At 43.4% G+C, this 25,619-nt stretch overlaps 1 protein-coding gene across 1 annotated transcript in view; it reads right to left on the reverse strand.

Annotated features, from left to right (window-relative positions):
* LOC141981065 (disintegrin and metalloproteinase domain-containing protein 29-like) overlaps positions 1–25,619 on the reverse strand; it is a 182,778-nt gene that overhangs the window by 41,677 nt on the left and 115,482 nt on the right. The window contains exons 15-16 of the mRNA XM_074942871.1: positions 17,037–17,142; positions 7,128–7,311 (exon numbers count right to left, since the gene is read on the reverse strand). Of these exons, the coding sequence (XP_074798972.1) occupies positions 7,128–7,311; positions 17,037–17,142 (290 nt within the window). The remainder of the gene's footprint in view (positions 1–7,127; positions 7,312–17,036; positions 17,143–25,619) is intronic.

A 25,619-nucleotide genomic window follows, 5' to 3' on the forward strand; every position in this document is an offset into this window, starting at 1 on the left:
CTCCTCCGTATTCCTTTACTGGCTCATCCTTTATTCATTGCATTGCATTTAAAATTCCTTACCTTCACCTGTTACCCTGTCACCTGGTCAGATTTAATCATTTTTGGCCAGTATTTCCAGCATTACTTGATAGAAAACTAGTCTGTCATTTTATATCCTATGCCTTTTGAAGAATTAAGGAAAATTCCTGCTGGGGAGATTCCCAATGAGCAGCTGCTCAAGACAGCATCTAGAGTATCAAATGGACATTTAGGATTATGATTTATGCTTTATAAATAGGACTCTACCAAATTCATGATCCACTTTGGTCAATTTCAGAGTCATAAAAGTTTTAAAATAGTAAATTTCATGATTTCAGCTATTTAAATATGAAATTTCATGTTTTTGTAATTATAGGGGCCCTGACCCAAAAAAGGAGTTGGTGGGGGGGAGTTTGCAAGGTTATTGTAGTGGCGGTTGTTGTACTGCTATCCTTACTTCTGCACTGCTGCAGGCGGCTGTGCTGCCTTCAGAGCTGGATGGCCAGAGAGTAGCGGCTGCTGGCCTTGAGCCCATCTCTAAAGGCAGAGTTGCTGCCAGCAGCAGTGCAGAAGTAAGGATAGCACAGTGTGGTATTGCCATCCTTACTTCTGCGCTGCTGCCTGAAGAGCTGGGCCCTCAGTCAGCAGTCACAGCTCTCTGGCCTCACAGCTCTGAAGGCAGTGCAGAAGTAAGGATCCTCCCTAAAATAACCTTGTGACCCCCTGCAACTTCCTTTTGGGTCAGGTCCCCCAATTTGAGAAGCTCTGGTCTCTCCCATGAAATTGGTATAGTATAGGATAAAAGCACACAAAAGACCAGATTTCATGGGGGGGAGACCAGATTTCACAGTCTGACACATTTTTCATGGCTGTTAATTTGGTAGGGCCCTATTTATAAACAGATGCATAGTTGAAAATCATATGGGGAGGAGAGAGTAAAGAGCTGAGTAACAACTGGATCAGATGGGGCATCAACCTGAAATTCCTAGGATGATGGTGGTAAACTGAAATGAGAGGAAAAAGGGTGGATCCGGCATCAAAATACAGATTTTATTTGATGCTGTTGGGGAGAAAAGTTACCAGTTCAGAAGTTAAAGACACTGTGCAGAAGGAGAGGTCACTTGCTTTGTGCAGTAACTGTGCCTTTGATCGGAGATATTCGGTAGCAGTACCCATTTGGCCCACTCATGCACTCCAGACTTCTTCGTGCCCTGTACTGAGGATATATAGAGCTGTGCTAGTGAACTTCCCTCAGTTCCTTTTCTACCATGAAGTCCAACAAGATGAAACTCTGAAGCAAAGGGGAAGGAAGGAGGAGAATGGAGCATCCATAGGGAAACACATCTGAAAGAACTGCAGTTACCGCACAAGGTAGTAACCTCTCCTTTCAGAAGTGTGCCTGAGGATGCTTGAATTTACAGATTCCTGAGCACTATCCCTGGAAAGAGCTTTGGATTGGAGTCCAACACTGAGGACACAACTTAGTTGCCAATCACAGCATGTGATCTGGCTGTGTGAACCAAGGCATAGTGTTGACTGGTGCTCTACAAATTTCAGCCACTAGAACATTGTTCAAGAGTGCTAGAGAAGTAGACTGGGATCTTGTAGAATGGGCTAATACCTCAGAAGAGATCCACCTTGAGAGTCTTTGAATGGACACTGTGGATTCCCTGAATCTGACTGTAAATGAAACAAAACAGTTTGGGAGTCTTTCAAAAGGGTTCAGTTTTGTCCAGACAAAAGGCTAATGCCCTTCTGACATCCAAAGTGTAGAGAACAATTTCCTCCCTGGTCTGGTGTGATTTCAGGAAAGGAGACTGGAAACTGAATAATCTGGTTAATATAGAATTCAGAAAATACATTTGGGAGAAACTTGGGATATGGTTGTCATGAACCTTTCTTCCTGAAGAATACTGTACTGGGAGGGACTGCAATTAAAGCCCCCCAGTGACAGGGTTCCCTCTCTGCTCATGGCACCTCCTGCTCGTCGCTCTGGAGATTAGCTCAGTCTCTCAGTTGCATCCTCTTCAGCAGTCTCTCCACCAGTCTTCTCTCCTTATGTGGCCTCTCTCGCTCTCGGTGCTGCCGCTTCAGGTCCGTGGCTTGGTACTCCATCCAGGTTACTAAGTCCCTCCCCTTCTGGGGAAAAATCACAATCTTTATGGATGAGCTGTCTGGCAGGCATCTTCAGTGCTCCAAACCACTACCCAGTGTCCGGTAGGGGTACCCAAGTCCACCCTGTATACCCGATAACATGCAGCCTAGACCTGTACTGGCTGTGACCTTGCTGCTGTTTCCCTGAGCTTTTTCCTACCTAACTGGCTCCCCGCCTCTGGGTTTGCCATCTTCCCTCCTCTCAGGAAGTCTGTGCAGCTTGCCATCCTGCAGCCACAAACACTTCTCTCTTTCCAGGGGGTGACTGCCCTTCCCTAGCTGCCATGCCCCTCTCTAGCCAGCTACTTGGCTTTCTAGAAGCCCCACCTCTCCTGTCCAAGTGAGCCTGTTCCTCATCAATTAACTCTTGCTTGTAGCCTAATTAGTAGCTTAGGCCCATCTGGTCCCACCCAGCTCTTGCTTGGCCATTGTGGGGTGCATGTCCCATAACACCCTTAGTTCCCCAACTCTTCATGCAGAAGTGATACCACCTTTCATGGCCAGGTGAAGATGGGGAGAGGTGGCCAATGTCTCATGGCCCTCAGAGACTGAGTACAAGCTCCTGAAACCAGAGTGCCTAAAGTGGAGGAGTTAAGGGAGACAGAAGTACACAGATGAGACTTTCTGGGACACTGTAGAGTGATCCCAGCTCCAGTCTGACAGCCTGTGTGCTGCTGAGGAGGAAGAAAGTCTTGGGGAAGGAGAACATCAAACTGGAGCAGAGGGAAATGATCCCATAGTTGGGACCCTCCTTTCATATCATGGTATCCTCTAGCACTGAGGATACCTCTTGGGAGGGAATCTCAGTTATTAGGAAGAGACAGGTAATAATAATGGGGGATTCAATCATTAGAAACATAGATAGTTGGCTTTGTGATGACTGGTAGAACCATATGGTGAATTGCCCGCTGGGTGTGAAGACTGTGGATTTCTCGAGACATCTAGACAGACTTATGTATAGTGCTGGGGAGGAGCTGGTGGTCCTGGTACATTTAGGTATTAATAACATATGGAAATGAGGAAAGAGGGCCTGGAGGCCACATTTAGGATGCTAGGTATGAGACTGAAGTCCAGGATCTCCATGGTAGCATTCTCTGAAATGCTTCCAGTTCCACATGCAGGGTCAGTTACACAGGCAGAATGGAAGGGTGTCAAATACATGGATGACAGGTTTCAGAGTAGCAGCCGCGTTAGTCTGTATCTGCAAAAAGAAAAGGAGGACTTGTGGCACCTTAGAGACGAACAAATTTATTTGAGCATAAGCTTTCGTGAGCTACAGCTCACTTCATCGGATGCATGCAGATGATGGTATAGGGAGCAGGGGTTTAGGTTTATTAGGAACTAGGGAATCTTTGGGGAAAGGGGGGCCTATCCAGAAAAGATGGGCGCCACCTAAACCAAAACTGATCTGAATTGCTGGCATTTAAAATTATCAAGGTGTTAGAGGAGCTTTTAAACTAGGGACTGGGGGTAAAGCCGACAGGTTCAGAGAAGCACACAGTACAGACAAAGACATCCCATAATTGAGGATCTATTAATGGGGATTCTCTACATCCTAGTAAAGAGGAGAGGATGGATGTTGATAAAGTACAGGTAGGTGTAGTAGGAAGACAGCCTGAGATCATAAGCCCTGATATTAGAGGCCTGGTATGAGGCTCACAGAATCGGGCAAGAACAGGGCTGATATTGCAGAAATACACATTCCTAAGAAGTGCTAGTCACAGAGTAAATACGCAAACACATCCCGATATCAAGTGGTACCAGAACATCCCTATATGAAGGATGGTACAAAAACACTCCCCAGGTAGAACAGGAACATACTGACCCCTCCTAAAAGATAAGGTCAGGATGACTGTACTGAATAGAGATGTTTTGATCAAACCAACATGTACAAGGCAATGAGTGAGAACTAGCCACATCAGGGGGCAGTAACTATGTCAGAGGGGCAGTATTAATTTGTTTGTATCGGGTATAAAGATGTATCTCAGAGGGAGTATCTTTGTCTGGCCTAGGGAGGAATGGAAAGTCCCTCAGTTCACTGAGCTGGTCCATTTTTATGGGTATATATATATATATAAGCGGCCCAGTAGAGTCTGCGGGATACTAATACCATGCTTTGTCAACAATAAACCTGGCTGGGTGCCTTCATCCCTTAACAGATCTTGTGATCATTGGGCAGTTCGCTCGAGTTCTGCTATGCCAGCTGTCTGCACAGGGCTGGGACAGCACACAGAGGGAACACGCACACAGCCAAACATGTATCAACGTCTAACAGTAGGAACTGAAGTGAAACAGTCAGATGAAAAAAGTCCCATTCAATTACATCACATAAAGGCAGATAACTAAAAATGACAAATTTTAAAAAAGTGCTTGTATACAAATGCTAGAAATCTAAATATTAAGATGGGTGAACTTGAGTGCCTAGTATTAAATGAGGATATTGATATAATAGGCATCACAGAAACTTGGTAGAATGGCAGCAATCAATGTTTGAATAATAAAAGTACAGTGGTAAAAATATACTACCAACCACCTGACCAGGATGGTGATGGTGAAATGCTCCTAGAAATTGAGGCTATAAAAAAATAGAAAATTTTGTAGTAATGGAGGATTTGAACTATCCCCACATTGACTGGGAGCTTCTCACTTCAGGACATGATGCAGAGAGAAACTTTCTAGACCCCATTAATGACTGCTTCTTGGAGCAGCTAGTCCCAGAACCCATGAGGGGAGAGGCAATTCTTGATTTAGTCTTAAGTGGCGCACAGCATCTAGTCCAAGAGGTTAATACAGTTGAAACGTTTGGTAATAGCGAGCGTAATGTAATTAAATTTAACATCCTGATGGGGGGAGAGGAACCAAAAGAAACCCACCACTGTAGTTCTTAACTTCAAAAAGGGGAAGTACACAAAAATGAGGAAGCTAGTTAAATGGAAATTAAAAGGAACAGTCACAAGAGTGAAATGTCTGCAAGCTTCAAGGAAACTTTCTAAAAACAATATAATAGAGGCTCCAATTAAATGCATACCCCAAATTAAAAAAAAAAAGTACTAAGGATAAAAAATGCCACCATGACTAAAACCAGGAGAGTAAAAAAGAGTTGGTTACAGGCTAAAAGGCATCATTTAAAAATTGGAAGTCAAATCTTGCTGAGTACAATAGAGAAGAGCATAAGCTCTAGCACGACAAGTGTAAAAATATAATTAGGTAGGCCAGAAAAGAATTTGAAGAGTAACTAGCAAAAAAGACTCAAACTATATAGCAAAAAAAAAAAAAAGTACATCAGAAGCAAGAAGCCTGCCAAACAGTCAGTGGAGCCACTGGATGATCGAATTGTTAAAAGAATACTCAAGGAAGATAAGGCCGTTGCGGAGAAGCTAAATGAATTCTTTGCACCTGTCTTCATTGCAATATATACTCCCTTTTCCAGATCATTTATGAATATGTTGAACAGCACTGGTCCCAGTACAGCTCTCTGGGGAACATTGCAGAATGGAGACAGGTAAGTAGCAAACTGACAATTTATTCTTACCCTTGTTTCCTGTCTTTTAACCAGTTACTGATCCATGAGAGATTTTTCCCTGTTACCCCATGACTCCTTACTTTGCTTAAGTGCCTTTGGTGAGGTACCTTGTCAAAGGCTTACTGAAAGTCCAAATACAATATATCCACTGTATCCTTGTCCATATGTTTGTTGACCTCAAATAATTCTAATAGATTGGTGAGGCATGATTTCCATTTACAAAAGGGGTGTTGACTCTTCCCCACAAAATTGTGTTCATCTCTGTGTCTGATAATTCTGTTCTTTACTATAGTTTCAACCAGTTTGCCTGGTACTGAAGTTAGGCTTACCTTATTTGGAGGGCAGGAGGGATATCAGGGCTGTGGCAGGGGATTGGATGATCACGGGGTGGGGGGGCTCAGGGGTGCAGGTTTCAGGCAGCACTTACCGCAAGCAGCTCCCGGAAGCACATCCCCCCTCTGGCTCTGAGGCACAGCCAGGCAGCTCTGCATACCGCCCCAGCCGCAGGCACCACCTGTACAGCTCCCATTGGCCAGGAACTGTGGCAAATGGGAGCTGCGGGGGTGGCACCTGCCGACAAGGCGGTGTGCAGAGCCACTTGGCCATGCCTCTGTGTTCTACAGAGGAGCCGGGGGGGGGGTGTGGGTTTGAGCCAGAGGGAGGTCATGCTGGCTGCTTCCTGGGAGCCGTGTGGAGCAGGGCAAGCCCTCGACCCCACTCCCCGGCTGGAGTGCCAAAGCGGGGCAAACTCCGACCCTGCTCACCGGTGGGAGCTGGGGGCCGGATTAAATGGTTTGATGGGCCGGATGTGGCCTGCGGGCCATAGTTTGCCCGCCCCTGAAATAGACCCCAGATGTTTTAACCACTATTTTAACACTTGAGGATTTTGTATCTAGATTTGTAGTTCAAACCCAGATAGATACCCAGGCGGAGAAGGCTTAATTCAAGTCTAACTATACTCAGACCATGTTGCAAGATCAACTTTTTTGTAAAAACATTCTTCGTGAACGGTATTGTCTTTTTAGTCATGCTCTGGCATATACTGAGCAAATGAAGATGGATTTAGATAGCTTAGCAACTTCAGGAGGGAAGAAGACATCTAGGGACAGATTTGTAAAGGTATTTAGGCCCTGAGGTGGAATTTTCAAAAGCGCAGAGAACTTCAGGACTGTGACACTGGCCCCTACTTACCATTTCTCCATCCACCACACAAAAGGGAATAGAACATCTCCTGATCCTTGTAAAGAGTTAAGCTGGTCTTCTTCAGCTGCTTGTGGGTGAGAACAGGCTGTCCTTACAGGGATCGCTAAGGTTTTTCAAGTAAAAGAAGGGAAGGAAACCTGGAGTGGGGAAGAGATGTTCAAGGCCTTCCTCTCCATTTAATCTCTGTTCCACCCTATTCACAAATCTAACTATACTTACTACAGTACCTTGTTATCACCACATGCTGTGCCATCTCCCACTGAGCCAACATCCACCGTGTCTCTCCCAGCATGAAATTCTGTACCCCAACACAAGATATCATCAACTGGGGTTTGAACTATGGACCCAAGACTTTTCATCTGAGGTATTTTTTTAACATTAACACACTGCAGTCTTCCACACAAGACATCACTGAAAGAAAAAAAAAAAAAGAACAAAGTTGCTTAAAAATTTATACAAGATTTAAAGAACTCTGTGGGATATTTGTGGTATGTCTTACTATGGAAGAAGACAAGTCTCTCCCATAAATCTTTTCCGACACCCATTCTCTGTGTGACTTGTTAACCCTACTAATGTTCCAGCACAATTACGGATCATTCTGAACTGAACACAGCCCTTCGTGACAAACAGGAGCTCAATGTTGCAGCAGCAAGGTGGAGAGGTGACAGCACAGCAGTGTGAAAGGCTGCTTCTGCAGTACTCCTGGCCTGATGCCGAGAATAAAGAATTGAGTTTGTGTCCTGAATTTTGATTCTATACTGTAAGTCTACTGTTCTATCACCAGCCCTACTACCCTCCTCTGTAAAGTGCTCTGGTATGTACAGGTGAAAATGAGTAGTTTTCTCATTTCTATTGGAATTCTCACTGGCTCTATCATCGTTGTTCTGTTTCAAATCTGAGGGATCAAATCACTGTGGATTTGAGGTGATTTGAGGAAACAATATAATGCAGTGTGGAAAAGGCTAATATTCTGTGGTGTATTAACAAGAGAGTTGTATTTAAGACATGGGGTTAATTCTTCCGCTTGACTTGGTGAGGCCTTGCCTAGAGTATGTGTCCAGTTTTGGAAGTCATACTTTAAAAAAAGAGACAAATTGAAGAGTCCTGAGGACAGCAATAAAATGATAAAAGGTTTTTAAAAAGCTGACTTATGCAGATAGGTTAAAGTAGGGTATGTTTAGTGCTGAGAAGAGAAGAACAGCTCCCAAACAAGATACATACATTTGCAATAACTGCCAAAGATCATGGAAATCTATGATAGGCCTATTCAGTCACGTGAGCCGTTGCAAACCACCTATATCATAGACTGCAATTCCCACTGTCTCTCGCAAACTAAAAGATAACAAAATGAAAGAACACTGGGGGTGGGGTGGGTGGGTGGGGGACCTGAAAGAAGTCTTCCAAAATGTTAAGGGCTGTTATAAATAGGACAGTGATCCACTGTTCTCCTTGTCCACTGAAGGCAAGACAAGTAGTAAGGGGCTTACTCTGCAGCAAGGGAGATTAAGGTTAGCTATTACAAAAAACAAACTATAAGCATAGTTAAGCACTGGAACAAGCTTCCAAGGAAGGCTATAGATTCCCTGTCACTGAAGGCGTTTAACAACAAGTTACACAAACACCTTTCAGGGATGGTCTAGGTTTACTTGGCCCGGCGTCAACATGAGTGTGTAGACTAGCTGACCTCTCAAGGTCCATTCCAGCCCTACGTTTCTATGATTCTATCTGATCTTTTTGGATTATGTGGCCAGCTGGGGAATCAGAGTTGAAGGGTGTGGTCAGAGGAAGCAGAAGAAAGGAAGGAGTTTGAAGAGTCTTTCAAGAAATAAAGCCTGCAGTCTTGGACAGCAGCCAACTTCTGGAATCCTGACCCTGCTTGCTACAAACTAGCACTTCAGCCCTTTCTGCTTCTCATAGCTCAGAGAAAATGCACTATAGTAGATCACTCATCTTTACTGCTGGCAGGAAGTGGAGGAGGACAAGGTGGTGGTGGCAACAGCACCATCTGCCTGGTCATTGTATTACCCAATGGTCATAACTCCCAAAGGAAAGACCTGCAGGAGCCAAACTCAGTCAGACCTACTGAGGAATCATGGTTAAGGCTATGTTTTAGTCATAGACATGTCATGGGCAGTAAACAAAACTTCACGGCCCGTGACCTGTGCATGACTTTTACTATTCGCCCCCACTAAAACTTGGGGTGGGTGTGGCTTGGGAGGGCAGCCCAGGGGGCACAGTGGGTGCTGGGGAGGGGGGTTGGCAGGGCTGGGGTAGGCTCCCTTCCCGGCTCCTGGGAAGCAATGACCCCAGCTCCTAGCTCAGGGGTGTGCAAACTTTTTGGCCCCAGGGCCACATCTGGTTACGGAAATTGCATGCAAGGCTGGGGCAGGAGATTGGGATGTGGGAGGGAGTGTAGTGTGCAGGAAGGGGCTCAGGGCAAGGGGTTAGGGCAGAGGAGGGGTGCGGGAGGGGGCTCAGGGCAGGGGGTTGGGGTGCAGTAGAGGTGCAGAAGGGGGTTGGGATGCAGGCAGGGGGCTCAGGGCAGAGAGTTGGGGTGTGGGGTGCAGGAGGGGGTTGGGCTGCAGCCCAGCACTGTTTACCTGGAGCAGCTCTGGGGTGACAGTGGCATGCACAGGTGCCAGGGCAGGCTCCCTGCCTGTTTGCCCTGGCCCCATGCTGCTCCCAGAAGCAGACGGCACCATGTCCCTGTGGCCCTTGGGGGAGGGGGGGCAGAGGGCTCTGCGTGCACCTCCCCTGAAGCTCCCATTTGCTGCGGTTCCCCATTCCCAGCCAATGGGAGCTACCGGGGGTGGTGCCTGCAGGTGACGGCAGTGCACAGAGCCCTCTGCACCCCCAACCAGGGGCCACAGGGACTGGTGCTGGACATCCAGGAGCAGCACCATGGGGGTGGCAACCCCGCGGGCCAGATCCAAAGCCCTGAGGGGCTGAATCCAGCCCATGGGCCATATTTTGCCCACCCCTGTCCTAGCTCCATGTGCTGCCTCTGCTCCACCCCAAGCCACGGTTCTGTAGCTCCCATTAGCTGGGAACTGTGGCCAATGGGAGCTGCGGGGGTAGTGCCTGTGGGCGGAGGCCTCACATGGAGCTAGGATTTGAGGGAGGGGAGTTCCTGTCACCCTTCTAGCCCCCCCCCCCGGTAAGCACTGTCCCGCACCCCAACCCCCCCTCACCCAAACTCCTACTGCTGAGGGGTGTGGGGGCATGAGACTGCTCCAGAAGTGGCAGGTGCACCTGGCCCGGAGGCTGCCCAAGCTGCTCAGGTTGCCCCCAGGCCAGGCAGACCAGCTGCTGCAGATGTCATGGAGGTCACGGAATTCATGACTTCCATGACCACTGTGACAAACAGAGCCTTAATCATGGTTGGTTCACCATGCCCAAGACCTGGTTGAAGACTGGCAGAATCTCAGGCAAGGGGAATGTGCTCAGGAGACCAGAGAGGGGTCTGTGGAAATACCTCAGTATCAAAACAAAAATGGGTATTAAATTATTCTTACAATATAATTACAAACTTATATGCACATTTCCTGAATATTAAGATACATCTACATGTATGTTGTAGCCAGGATGCTCGGTGAATAGGACAACGCACGTTATGTTCTTAGTTATGTTATGAGATGTTCAAGCTAATCAAGGGAATTCCAAGAGGCTTCTGCTTTCTGTCATCTTGGGGATGTGTGTCAAGGGAGATCAGACCATATTTATTTCTCCTAAGAGGGAATATACAAACTCAGTAAAGCTCCATTTTTAACTTTATTTTGTTTTAACTTTCTATGCCAATTTCTTAATACTAATTTTTTGGTTAGAGATGTAAACATGGTTGTTGTGATGGGTGCTTTTTATAGAGTATTTGATAGGAGTTTTAATTCTAAAAATAGCAACTGGTAACACCATTTGGTCTAAACTAAATGAAAAGAGTGTTTTATCAAGATCAGGGCACTTCTGCCTGGAAGAAGATACCTGTTCGGTAGACATATAAATCCTTATCTCAAGAAAAACAAACGTTGTAAAGAAGATAGTTTAGGAAAAACCTGGTCATGTAACAGAATGTAAGGATGTTCTTTACTCAGGATATTTCAGAGGAATGTAGGGATGTGTTCTCTAAGCATAAAGTGAATCTTTCCCTTCTCTTTTTCCAAAGAAGGGCCTGTCAAGGTTCCTTCCCCACTCTGAACTCTAGGGTACAGATGTGGGGACCTGCATAAAACCTCCTAAGCTTACTTTTACCAGCTTAGGTTAAAACTTCCCCAAGGTACAAACTATTTTACCCTTGGACTTCCACTGCCACCACCAAACTTTATCTGGGTTCCTGAAAAAACGTAGTTTGGAAACATCTTTCCCCCCAAAATCCTCCCAACACTTGCACCCCACTTCCTGTGGAAGGTTTGGTAAAAATCCTCACCAATTTGCATAGGTGACCACAGACCCAAACCCTTGGATCTTAGAACAATGAAAAAGCATTCAGTTTCCTTACAAGAAGGCTTTTAATAGAAGCAAAAAAAGAATCTCTGTAAAATCATAGAATATCAGGGTTGGAAGGGACCTCAGGAGGTCATCTAGTCCAACCCCCTGCTCGAAGCAGGACCAATACACAACTAAATCATCCCAGCCAGGGCTTTGTCAAGCCTGACCTTAAAAACTTCTAGGGAACGAGATTCCACCACCTCCCTAGGTAACGCATTCCAGTGTTTCACCACCCTCGTAGTGAAAAAGTTTTTCCTAATATCCAACCTAAATCTCCCCCACTGCAACTTGAGACCATTACTCCTTGTTCTGTCATCTGCTACCACTGAGAACAGTCTAGAACCATCCTCTTTGGAACCCCCTTTCAGGTAGTTGAAAGCAGCTATCAAATCCCCCCTCATTCTTCTCTTCTGAAGACTAAACATCCCCAGTTCCCTCAGCCTCTCCTCATAAAACATGTGCTCCAGACCCTAATCATTTTTGTTGCCCTCCGCTAGACTTTCCAATTTTTCCACATCCTTCTTGTAGTGTGGGGCCCAAAACTGGACACAGTACTGCAGATGAGGCCTCACCAATGTCGAATAGAGGGGAACGATCACGTCCCTCGATCTGCTGGCAATGCCCCTACTTATACATCCCAAAATGCCATTGGCCTTCTTGGCAACAAGGGCACACTGTTGACTCATATCCAGCTTCTCGTCCATTGTAACCCCTACGTCCTTTTCCGCAGAACTGCTGCCTAGCCATTCGGTCCCTAGTCTGTAGCGGTGCGTTGGATTCTTCCGTCCTAAGTGCAGGACTCTGAACTTGTCCTTGTTGAACCTCAACAGATTTCTTTTGGCCCAATCCTCCAATTTCTCTAGGTCCCTCTATATCCTATCTAGCACTCCTCCCAGTTTAGTGTCATCCACAAACTTGCTGAGGGTGCAATCCACACCATCCTCCAGATCATTTATGAAGATATTGACCAAAACCCGCCCCAGGACTGACCCTTGGGGCACTCCGTTTGATACCGGCTGCGAACTAGACATGGAGCCATTGATAGCTACCTGTTGAGCCCGACAATCTAGCCAGCTTTCTATCCACCTTATAGTCCATTCATCCAGCCCATACTTCTTTAACTTGCTGGCAAGAATACTGTGGGAGACTGTCAAAAGCTTTGCTAAAGTCAAGGAACAACACGTCCACTGCTTTCCCTTCATCCACAGAGCCAGTTATCTCATCATAGAAGGCAATTAGATTAGTCAGGCATGACTTGCCCTTGCTGAATCCATGCTGACTGTTCCTGGTCACTTTCCTCTCCTCTAAGTGCTTCAGAATTGATTCCTTGAGGACCTGCTCCATGATTTTTCCAGGGACTGAGGTGAGGCTGACTGGCCTGTAGTTCCCAGGATCCTTGAGGTAACCTGCTGATTGCCCCTCTCAGTATGAGGCAGGAGCCCTCCCCTCTCATGCGCTCCTGCTCGTGCCTCCTCCCGGTATCCCACTTCCTCACTTACCTCAGGGCTTTGGTCTCCTTCCCCCGGTAAGCCTAGTTTAAAGCCCTCCTCACTAGGTTAGCCAGCCTGCTTGCGAAGATGCTCTTCCCTCTCTTCGTTAGGTGGAGCCTGGCTCTGCCTAGCACTCCTTCTTGGAACACCATCCCATGGTCAAAGAATCCAAAGCCTTCTCTCCGACACCACCTGCGTAGCCATTTGTTGACTTCCACGATTCAACGGTCTCTACCCAGGCCTTTTCCTTCCATGGGGAGGATGGACGAGAACACCACTTGCACCTCAAACTTCTTTATCCTTCTTTCCAGAGCCACGTAGTCCACACTGATCCGCTCAAGGTCATTCTTGGCAGTATCATTGGTGCCCACATGAAGCAGCAGGAAGGGGTAGCGATCCGAGGGCTTGATGAGTCTCGGCAGTCTCTCCATCACATCACAAATCAGGATAATAAATACCTTACAGGGTAATTAGATTCAAAACATAGAGAATCCCTCTAGGCAAAACCTTAAGTTACCAAAAAGGTACACAGACAGGAATATTCATTCTATTCAGCACAGCTATTTTCTCAGCCATTTAAAGAAATCATAATCTAACACATACCTAGCTAGATTACTTACTAAAGTTCTAAGAGTCCATTCCTGGTCTATCCCCGGCAAAAGCAGCATACAGACAGACACAGACCCTTTGTTTCTCTCCCTCCTCCCAGCTTTTGAAAGTATATTGTCTCCTCATTGGTCATTTTGGTCAGGTGCCAGCAAGGTTACCCTTAGCTTCTTAACCCTTTTCAGGTGAGAGGATTTTGCCTCTGGCCAGGAGGGATTTTAAAGGGGTTTACCCTTCCCTTTATATTTATGACAGAGCCTTTAAGAAAAACATATATAGTTGGAAATGTTATAAACCTTTTGTTTATTTCTTACGTGTTGAAATGGCAAACATCTTTATGAAATGCATAATTGTAAATAGGTTACCTAAATGCAAAGCTTCTAACATAATTTCCTAATATCATTGCTATGTTAAATGTTGTATGTACCAAATTTAGTACTATAAACTATTAAACTGATTAATACAAGAAGCCATTTAAAGTATAGAATATTTATATTAGTGGGGGATTACTTAATTATTTAACAGTACAAAAACAACTCCCTCACCCGACTCTGGAAGACAAAAAGAATCATCTCTCCAAAATTATGAAGAATCAAGGACTTCTTTAATAACTATTTTAGTTACATATATTGCATTTCAAAGAGACTGTTTAGAAAACGAAAAACTTTTAGATAAAGAACAGGAGCATTAGGACTTTTTGAGAACAGAATTTTATCTCCTGTTGAATTTGAATATAATTGAAGGAATATCTCAGAAAATAGACAGGATAAAAAGAAAATTAAAACTCTACAAGTTTTCTGATATTTTCCTGCCAAAGAATAAAGACAATTAGAAGCATATACATTCTTTATTCATTAAGCAGACTGCATATTTAGAAGCTGCAGGTGTCACTAAAACCAGCCCTCAAAGGCATGGAGCCAGTGAAAGGATGACAAGCAGCCAACTTTAAATCTAAACAAGACTTAAAGAGGGGTATTTTCCTATAATTTTATGACAATAGGAAGAAGAGTATAAAAACTCTGCAATGAACACCCTCAGCCTCTGCTACAACATATAACACCCATCAATTCATCCTGTCTAGCTCTACAAACAAAGTGCTACAGATACATAAGAACAGAGAAGCCATCACCAGAAAAAGCTCATGAAAACCTACCCAAGGACAACCTCCTGAAGAGTTCAATATAGATTGGTGAGAGGAAGTTAACTGAAATGCTGTCAATAGAGTAGATTAAAAAACTGGTTTTATTGTGATATTGAAATGCTTTTTGTTAAAAGTTTCTCCTGTTATGTACCAAATGATTAGACCCTATATTCCTGGAGAACATAGAATTCTTGGAGAGAATATCAATTATTGGTAAACAGAAAAAGTTGGGATTTAATTGGATTTAAGATTCTTAACATTCATTACTTGGCCTGTCTTAAAACAGCTCAAATGACTTTTTCTAAATATTATCAATACTTTCTTTGTGTTCATAGGATTTAGTTAAGATTAAGCATAGTAAACAATTATAAAAATGGTTATTCCTGATAATCAACAGAACTCACCTATCCTGAAACAAAGTTCTTTGGCCTATTGTGAGAAAGAAAAGGAGTAAGATAGAGCGAGAGAGCTGCCCTGCAGGAGATGTGAAGAATCCAATATGAGGAGACTTGAAGCCTGGAGCAGTCTTGCTAAATGACTCAACCAGACACACCTGGCACAGGAAGGAACCCCAAGCAGCTGATTCCCTATAAGAGAGCTGAAACAGTTCTTTGGGAGGGAGGATGGACAGATTGCAGTTTCTCAGAGTCAAACAGATAAGAGATCCTGGGAAGGAACCTTTCTCATTTGCCAAGGCTCTGAGGTAAGAGGCATAACCTGGGATAGATTTTTGGGATTCTGTAAGTGACTGGGGAAATTCTGTTTAAGTTTGTTTTTGGATACTTACCCCAAGAAAGGAGCCCAAATGGGCTCTGTGTTGATGAAACAGACTTTCATTAAAGTTTCTTGACTTCTTATTAAACTGCCAACCCAGATCCTTGGGTGAGAGAAGGTGGTAGGTCACCCCTTCATTGCCTTTCTATACCCATTTATATTAGCAGTCTTGTTTTCTGGACTCACAGTAATTTGTGGAAATAATACCTCTTATTAACTTAACAAGAGACGAGCACCCCACGGGCAGTTCAGGACTACTAATCTTGAGGTTAATGAGTTTGACTGCTTGTTTTTCTCTCTCTCTCTCTTTCAGGTTACTTAAAGTTACAGGATCTGTTGAGATTGTGTGTTTGGGCACTGCTTGAGCCTTTGTTCCCTGGATCATCCTTGATTAGCCTCAATCAGCCTTATGATCATCCTCCCCCTGTTTGATTAATGAGAGGGTTAGTCTGATCTAGGAGAGAAGGCCTAAAAAGCCACAGGTTAAGTGATGAAGGGGAGCTAGGAAGCGAGGGAGTTGTAATATAATTGCTATGGTTTGGAAGAGCACATCATCAGTACCAATGCTGCTTCTGTCTCCTCCTGGCCTGCACAGAAGACGATGTATTAAAAAAATCAAGCCTCATGTCAAGGTTCCTTCCTCACTCTGAACTCTAGGGTACAGATGTGGGGACTTGCATGAAAGACCCCCTAAGCTTATTCTTACCAGCTTAGGTTAAACTTCCTCAAGGTACAAACTTTGCCTTGTCCTTGAACAGTATGCTGCCACCACCACCAAGTGTTTTAAACAAAACAGGGAAAAAGACCACTTGGAGACATCTTCCCCCAAAATATCCACCCCCCCTCCCCCGCAAAGCCTTATACCCCCTTTCCTGGGGAAGGCTTGATAAAAATCCTCACCAATTTTCATAGGTGAACACAGACCCAAACCCTTGGATCTTAAGAACAATGAAAAAGCAATCAGGTTCTTAAAAGAAGATTTTTAATTAAAGTAAAAAAGAATCACCTCTGTAAAATCAGGATGGTAAATACCTTACAGGGTAATCAGATTCAAAACAGAGAATCCCTTGGCAAAACCTTAGGTTACAAAAAGACACAAACAGGAATATACATTCCATCCAGCACAGCTTATTTTACCAGCCATTAAACAAAAGAAAATCTAATTCATTTTCTAGGTAGCTTACTTACTAACTTAACAGGAGTTGGAAGGCTGCATTTCTGATCTGTTCCCGGCAAAAGCATCACACAGACAGACCAAACCCTTTGTTCCCCCCCCTCCCGCTTTGAAAGTATCTTGTCCCCTCATTGGTCATTTTGGGTCAGGTGCCAGCGAGGTTACCTTAGCTTCTTGACTCTTTACAGGTGAAAGGGTTTTGCCTCTGGCCAGGAGGGATTTTATAGCACTTTATTCAGAAAGGTGGTTACCCTTCCTTTTATATTTATGACACCTCATTAAGCACAGTGGGGGTGAAACTGAAAGGTTTAAATAAACTGTACTGCCCATTAAATGCTGCTCTGCATCTCCTCATTTGTCTGATTTTCTGACACTACTTAAAATAAGGGTGTTTTTTTTATTTACAGGGATTTCTCCTTAGTACATTTTCCAGTGGCTCAGAGACATTATATATATAAAACAAACTTACTTGTCTTGACACTTATTGTAAGTAAGTCCGTCTCCACCGCAGTTGCCACACCGGTCACCTTTAGCATTCACTGCTTTGAAACAACTCAATGGGGCCAGCTGTGCTGCTGCAAGGAGGGGGAGGGGGGAGAAGCACAAGGTAAATGACAAGACAGAAATAAAACACACAACATATTCTACTAATTCCTCCAATCATTTCAAGGAGTTAAGGGGAAACTGAAGTTATTCATCTGTAACCAGAGTTCTTTGGAATGAAGTCTGCATATTCACCCTCATGGGAGGCACCCCTGGTGCAGATGTGACGGTGGAACCTTTAGGTAGCAGTGCCGGTTGGAACTCTCACATCCTCTCCTATCCCTGCCCTCGCTGTTCCTGAATTTTCTGAGGGCAAGGCTATAAAAGGGGGCATGGCTCTTCACCCACCTCAGTGACTTCAACCACTTCATCCAATTCTCAGGTTGTACTTAGGACTCTAAAGAAAAGGAAGGGTGAGTGTGGAGAGTGAATATACAGTACATCTTGAATTCTGGCTACAGGTTGATAACTTCCTTTTCTTCTTTGAGTGTCCTCTGCATATTCCACCTCCTGGGACAGTTTGACAAGTAGTACTCCCTTTGGATGGAGATGGGTCCTATAATAGAGAGAGATTGAAGTACTGCCCTGACAAATTGTGCATCCAATCTGCATCCTAAATACAAAGAATAGGATTTTGTAAAATGTTTGCAAAGAGTTCAAAGTTGCAACACTATAGATCTGTATAAAAGGAATATGTCTAAGGCATACCATAGAAGCTGCCTTGGTCCTAGTGGAATGTGACTGAATTCTATCCAGAATAGGGTCTGATGCTAAAGTGTAGGTCTCATGAAAGTACAGCTTAACCAATTCTGAATGTGTATGAGACTTAAGTACTTGTCTCTTTTTATTAGGATAGAAATGAATAGATTATGGCACTATCAGAATCATTTAGCCCTATTGAAGAAATAAGCTAAAGACCGTTGGGCACCTACAGTAAGAAGCGTGTTTTCTTCTGCACAGGTGTGGCCTTAGAAAAAAAGGCTAGTGAGTTAATTGACAGATAAAGTTAAAACTCAGTCACCACATTAGGGATGGGGATGTAGCTCTCTTCTATCCTTATGGAAAAGAGTGAATGGTGGGCCAACCATGAGGGCCTGCAATTTACTCTCTTCTAGCAGATGTGATGGATTGGCGAAGCAAGAGACTTCAACCCCCATTAGCCCTTCACACTATTTCTTTTTACTCTGGGCAGGAGGAGAACAGGTCCTGAACCAGGAGGGGGCTGGGCTCTGTTTGTTTAAAAAGCAGCAGCCACATGACAAACCAGGAGCTGCAAAGAAGAAATCCCAGGAACTGTATGCGGAGCCACCTGCGGAACAGGCTGAATATTACAGCTGAAAATTACAGCTGGGAGCAAGTCTGTATGGGACTTATGAGGCAGAGACAGGAAGCCAGAGCAGAGGGCCCCAACGAGAGAAACTGAGCCTAGCTTGGAAACTGGCAAGAGCCTATTTACTTCAATAGGGACTAGATTGGAAAGGGCACCATTCTGATTTTCAATAGGACGGCCCCGGCCCAAAACAATAACCCCTATTGAGAACTTTGAACTGTAACTCTTAAGCCTTTATACCTAGCATATTTGCAGACTTTCCCTTCCCTGCCAGCCCTAGCACATTACCCTTTCACTTAAGCATTGGGCTGAGTGATTATTGGGACCTACCAGGGCTAGCATCTACAAGGTTTAGCTGCTGAACCACCTACAGGACTTGCTTCAAAGTTGCTGTACACCAGGCATGCTGCTAGTACCTCAGGAATTTAGAGTACTTCAACATAGAGCAGCCTGCCATGATTACACAGATGGTATGGCTCTCACTTCCTGCAGCAAGGGAGTTTAGATTAGATATTAGGAAAAAAAACTTTCTAACTATAAGATTAGTTAAGCTATGGAATAGGCTTCCAAGGGAGGCTTTGGAATCCCCATTGGAGGTTTTTTAGAACAGGTTGGACAAGCACTTGTCAGGGATGGTCTAGGTTTATTTGATCCTGACTCAGCACAGGAGGCTGGACTTCATGGCCTCTCAAGGTCCCTTCCAGCCCCACATTTCTATGATAAAAGCTGTTTTCACTGAGAGTTAAAATAGACACCATTCTGCTATTGGCTCAAATGGAAGCTTCATTAGCTACTGGAGCTTCCTTGCTGGATACGGGTCCTTTTACATTAGGAAGATTTACTGAACCTTTTCATGAAGGTCTTAACTATGTTGTGTGTGAATACAGACTTGTTATCTATGAGAGAGTGGTATACCAATACAACTGCTAGATGGACATTAACTGCTGATAAAGAAGGTCTGAAAGTTTCAGCTGTAGCAGTTATTATAAAATATGATGAACTGGAGCCATTGGTGTAACTACATTACTACTCTTTATGCAGAGACTGAATCTCTTCCATTTGAAGCTATAACACTGATAGGTTGATTCTTTCCTACAGTAAAGTAGGACATGTACCAGCAGATATCAAGATTGTTCTAATTCTATCAAAGACCTGTATTCCAGGTTGTCAGATCTGGGTGATCAACTCTCCAACAAATCTGGATGAAGGAGAGATTGGTAAACTCCTTTTGTTAAATGGAGACCTGGCAAACACTAAATATCTTGGCCACAATGGAGCCACTAGAATTACTTTGGCTCTGTCCAGTTTTATCATTTTTATCACTTTGTGAATGAGGGGAAATCGGAGGGTGGGGGGGAAGCATATAGACAACCTTGACACCAGTTTACTAGGAATGTGTCTGAGATGGATTGGCTGTCTCTTCCTGCTTTTGAGCAAAATCTGGGACATTTTACCTACTTGCAATCAGGTCTATATGCAGATGTGGAAGCAGAATTAAGAGAAAAAGGAGGATCTGGGGGAAGAGGTCTTAGTCAATTTTAGGATAGAGTGAAAGGTAACCCTAACCCTAACCATGCGAGAGTTGTAAGAAATACTGTCTTCGCCTTGCTTTAGTTGATAAGGATGGAATGCTGACTTAAGCAGAAACCTTGAGATAAGGTAGCATCCGGAGGGAGTTTGTATAAACAAAGGATAACCGTTAGCTGTTGATGTATGTAACGGGAAAGTATAAATACCTGTCTTATACTGCTTGTAAGGGGAAGATCTGCCTATGGTCAGGGGCCCTCCCTGTCTGACCGCAGTCTTCCCTTGCAATTGCTCATAATAAACTGTCTCTGGCTTGTTGCTAACAAACGCAGAATGAGGACTTGTTTTCTTCCATGCAGAGGACCCCCACAGGTTGAAGATCTTGTGTATCACTGAGATCTTTAATGACCAATCCTGGAGTTCTATTGTGTGTCTACCCAGTTGATCCGCAGTACTGTTGCATTTCCCTGCAAGGTGTAGCATTCAATACAAGATTTTCCCTGTACTGCACCACTCCCCCACAGCCACTGCTTCTCTGCATAGATGTGTGGATGAGTGCTTTCTTACTTGTTTATATAAAACATCACTTTACTTGATAGCAGCTGGCCTATGTTGTCCTTGCTAAGCTGCACTGTGGTCAAAACTAAGTGAGGCAGAAAAGACTTGAGAGCTTAGCATATTGCTCCGAGTTCCAGCACACTGATGTCTAGTTTAGTGTCCTGGGAATTCTAGTGGCCACAAACTATTAATGTGAGCTCCCCGCCAAGGTTGGATGTAGTTGAAACTATTGTTGCTGATACTGCTGTATAGTTTAAAACTACTCTCTTCATCTTGAGACAGTCCACCATGACGGAGGCGCAGGGTCACATTCTTTGATATGGTCAATATTAGAGACATATCTAAAATAGGTCTACTTGTTTGTCAGTCACTGCTGGATAGACCGCATTTCCAGTTAGGTATAATGTTTCACCTGCATAGCTGAGTCTATGAGGTCCATTAATCTGAGCAAGATGATGACTTTCTCACATGGAAATTGGTGCAGCAAGGCTATGGCTGATAGAATCTTTGCCAAATTTCCTCTGGCAAGAAGGCTGTGCTGATATAGGAGTCCAACATTGATATCCACAAGGCAGTGGGCAAACTGGGAGAAGTCCAATATTCTTAGACCTACTTCTCTAAGTACGAAGCACGTGTAGGATATGGGTCCCACTAGACTTTATTCTAACACCACTAATTAGTCAGTTCTTTTAGTATGAGGTTACAGGCTGTCACTCTTGAGGCTCTCTGTTATTGCTTGCAATCATTTATTCAGGTTTAGGCTTGACTGTGAACCACTGATAACATATACACACACCTTATAGGAGTTCCATCTAGGTTGAATATCCCTAGTTTCTTTATGAAAAGGCAATGCAAGACAGTATTAAAAGCCTTACTAAAGTCCAGATATACCATATCTACTGCTCCCCCACAGCCAGAAGGCTTATTACTCTGACAAAGAAAGCTTAGTTTGGTTTGGCTATTTGTTCTTGACAAATCCATGCTGAATATTACTTATCCCCTTATTATCTTCTAGTTGTTTGCAAGTTGATTGTTTGATTAATTGCTCTATTATCTTTCTGGAGACTGAAGTTAAGCTGACTGGTCTGTAATTCCCTAGATTGTTCTTATTTTCCTTTCTATAGATGCGCACTATATTTGCCCCTTTTCCAGTCCTCTGGAATCGCTCCCGTCTTCCATGACTTTTCGAAAATAATGCTAATAGCTCAGACATCGCCTCTGTCTGCTCCTTGAGTATTCTAAGATGTTTTTCCATCAGGCCCCAATGACCTGAAGACATCCAACTTGTCCAAGTAATTTTTAACTTCTTCCTTCCCTATTTTAGCCTCTGATCCTACTTCATTTTCCCTGGCATTCATTATGTTGGACATCCAATTGCTACTAACCTTTTTGGTGAAAACTGAAACAAAAAAGTCATTTAGCACTTCAACCATTTCCATATTTTCTGTTACTGTTTCCTCCTCCCTTCATTGAGTAACAGGCCTATCCTTTACTTGCTCTTCCTCTTGCTTCTAATGTAGTTGTAGAATGTTTTCCTATTACCCTTTATGTCTCTAGCTAGTTTAGTCTTATTTTGTGCCTTGGCCTGTCTAATGTTTCTCTACATACTTGTGTTCTTTGTTTATATTCATCCTTTGTAATTTCTACTTTTAGTAGGACTTTTTTTTTGAGTTTCAGATCACTGAAGATAGTCTGGTTGAGCCAGGGTCAAAGAATTGAGTTTCTTTGGGTCTATTATAAGACAGAGATCTCAGTCCTTCTTTGGGATTAGGAAGTACCTGGAATAAAATGTTTTAACACTGACTCCCTGTACTATGATCCCTTCTTCCTGTGGAGAGAGCTTCTGCTCTAAATAGGTTCACATGAGAGTTGACACTGAATTGGGATTATAATAAAGGGAGAGAATTGAGTTGGATAGTGTATCTGCTGTGTATTATCTCTAATATCCATTTTTCCGGTGATATAGCATTCTAGCTGTCCTGTCAGACATGACACAGCAGTCTTCAAATGGGGTAGATAAGAAATGTCTCAAAATTGGTCTGCACTTCTCAGGACTTATGAAATTTACATCACATGAAGGCAGACAAATACCGACAAATTTTAATAATGCTTGTATGCAAATGGAAGAAGTCTAAATGCTAAGATTGGTTCACTTGACAGCCTAGTATTAAATGAGGATATTGATATAATAGGCCTCACAGAAACTTGATGGAATGATAATTAATGGAACATGGTAATACCAGGATACAAAATACATAGGAATGACAGAGTAGGTCATGCTGGTGGGAGATCACCACTACATGAGAAAAAGAATAGAGAGTCAAATATTGTAACAACCTTAAAATTAATTAAACAGTACCACAGAATTTTTATGAATACAAATTCCATGCTTGAATAAGAGGAGTACAGCAGTAGGAATATGCTACCAACCACCTGACCAGGATGGTGACAATGACTGTGAAATGCCCAGGGAGATTGGAGAGGCAACAAAAACAGAAACCCCGTAATAATGGAGGATTTCAACTATCCCCATAATGAATGGGAACATGCCACCTCAGGACAGGATGCAGAGATAAAATTTCTAGACACCATTAATGAGTGCTCCTTGGAGCAGGTAGTCCTAGAACCCAAAAGGGGAGACGCAATTCTTGATTTCGTCCTAAATGGAGCATAGGATCTGGTGCAAGAACTGAACTGCTCCATAATAGCAACCATAATGTAATTCAATTCAATTTAACATCCTTGCAGGGAGGAAAATACCAAAGAAACCTACCATACCAGTGTTTAACTTCAAAAAGGAGAAATATGCAAAAATGAGGAAGCTAGTTAAACAGAAATTAAAGGGAACAGTCACAAGAGTGAAATGCCTACAAGCTTCATGGAAACTTTTAAAAAACACCAAAAAAGAGGCTCAAATTATATGTATGCCCCAAATTAAGAAAAAAAGCCAGGAAGAGGAGGAAAAATGCCAGAATGGATATAAAGAGCAAAAGACTGTTACAGACAAAAAGGCATCCTTTAAAAATTGGAAATCAAACCCTACTGAGGAAAATAGAAAGGAGCAGGAACACTGGCAAATCAAGTGTAAACATATTATTGGGCATGTCAAAAAAGAATTTGAAAGTCAACTAGCCGAAGACATGCAAACTAACAGCATTTAAAAAAAAAAGTATATCAGAAGCAGGATGCATACCAAACAATCAGTGGGACCACTGAACTATCAAGCCACTAAAGGAGCACTTAGGAAGCCAAGGCCTTTGCAGATAAGATACATGAATTCTTTGTATTGGTCTTCAGAGCAGAAGATGTGAGGGAGAGCTCCACACCTGAGCCTCTCTTTTCAGGCAACAAATCTGAAGAACTGTTCCACACTGGGGTGTCAGTAGAGACAGTTTTGGAACAAATTGATAAATTAAACAATAATAAGTCACCAGGACACATAGTATTCACCCAAGTTCTGAAGGAACTCCAATATGAAATTGTAGAACTGCTAACTGTGGTATGTAAACTATCACTTAAACCAATCCCTGTACCAGATGACTGGCAGATCGCTAACATGATGCTGAGTTTAATAAAATAAATAAAAAGCTGCAGGGGTGATCCTGGCAATTTCAGGCTGGTAAGCATAACTTCAGTATCAGCCAAATTGGTTGAAACTATAGTAAAGTACAGAATTATCAGAAACTTAGAAGAATATGATTTGTTGGGAAAAAGTCACCATGGCTTTTGTAAAGGGAAATCATGCCTCACCAATCTATTAGAATTCTTTGAGGGGATCAACAAGCACGTGGACAAGGGTGATCCAGTGGATAGCTCTTGGTTATTATGTCCTGACATTTCTAAAACTGTTACTTTTAAATTTAGAAGTCTGAACCGCTAAAAGGTTTATTTTGGCTTCTCTGGACAGGCATTCATGGGATTTTCAAAGAGTGAAGGAAGAGTTCTGGAGACTATCTTCTAGTTTGCCTGGAAGTAGAACTGAACTTCCAGGCAACTATAGGTAAGGGAATCAAGTCCTATCCTGACTGACAGTTCTGGTTTTGCTTTTAGTCTTATCCTAAGAAGAATTCTAAAATAGAATATCTTGAGTACAGTGATTTTTTGAGAAAATGCTCGATCTAGCAAGAGATTACACATAATTCCCTGTAATCAGGAGCCTCCTCACAAGAGATTATGTTCCTTTCCTGCATTCCTGACAATCAAACAGAAATGAAGTAGTTCAGTCCCATGTCTGATTCCCCAGATTCTCACAATCATTTGATTCTCCTCAAAAGTTAACTGTAGGGCTCTGATGCTTGAGAAAAGAACATTCATCCTTTTCTTTGGAATCTAGTCTCCAGAAAAGGAAGCACCCATAAATTTAGTAAGAAAAAAAAATCTACAAATCTAAGAATTGGGAGCATTCATCTTTTCTTTGGCATGTACAATAGGCAAGGAAATATTCATAACTAGTAACTAGACACTGTGGGTTTGAGTCATTTGATCCCGGAGAATGAGGGTTGTCACCTTTTCATCAGCCTAATATAGCCAATATCTGTCGAGTAAAGTATCTAATTTAAAAAAAAAATCTAATGTAGTGTGCTTCAGTACCATAAAAATAGTAAACGAGCACTGCAAACAACCCAAACACATAGAAACTGGGAATTTTACATCTGTTTAGGATATTAACCCTTCAGACCAAATGTAATGGTATCAGCACCCGCCTCTCATAAGCGCCCCCCCCCCCGTTCTGATATATGCCTTCAATCACTCAGTTTTGAACGGGGCAGCACCCATTTCTCACAGGCACACCCTTTCTGGTCAGGTGTATGCCTGCTTTTCTTTCAGTTCTTACAATGGGGTGGCACCTGCTTCTCACAAGTACCTCCCCGGCTGATGGCTCTTTCAGCAGCTCTTCAGTGACTCAGCCCTTCAGTCACACACAGTCCCCCATTCCAGATTATACAATCACCAGTTCTTTTTCACAGCCTTGGAATGTGGCCATAGCACCAAGGCTTCCTCCCCAGAGGTACTACCTTCTTTAAGAGCACAACAGGGGCCCACCTCAGTACCTTCCATTGGTGTCCTTTCAGAGGCCCTTCCTGGGCTCAGTCT

Source organism: Natator depressus, chromosome 1, assembly GCF_965152275.1.
Source record: "Natator depressus isolate rNatDep1 chromosome 1, rNatDep2.hap1, whole genome shotgun sequence".
NCBI lineage: Eukaryota > Metazoa > Chordata > Testudines > Cheloniidae > Natator > Natator depressus.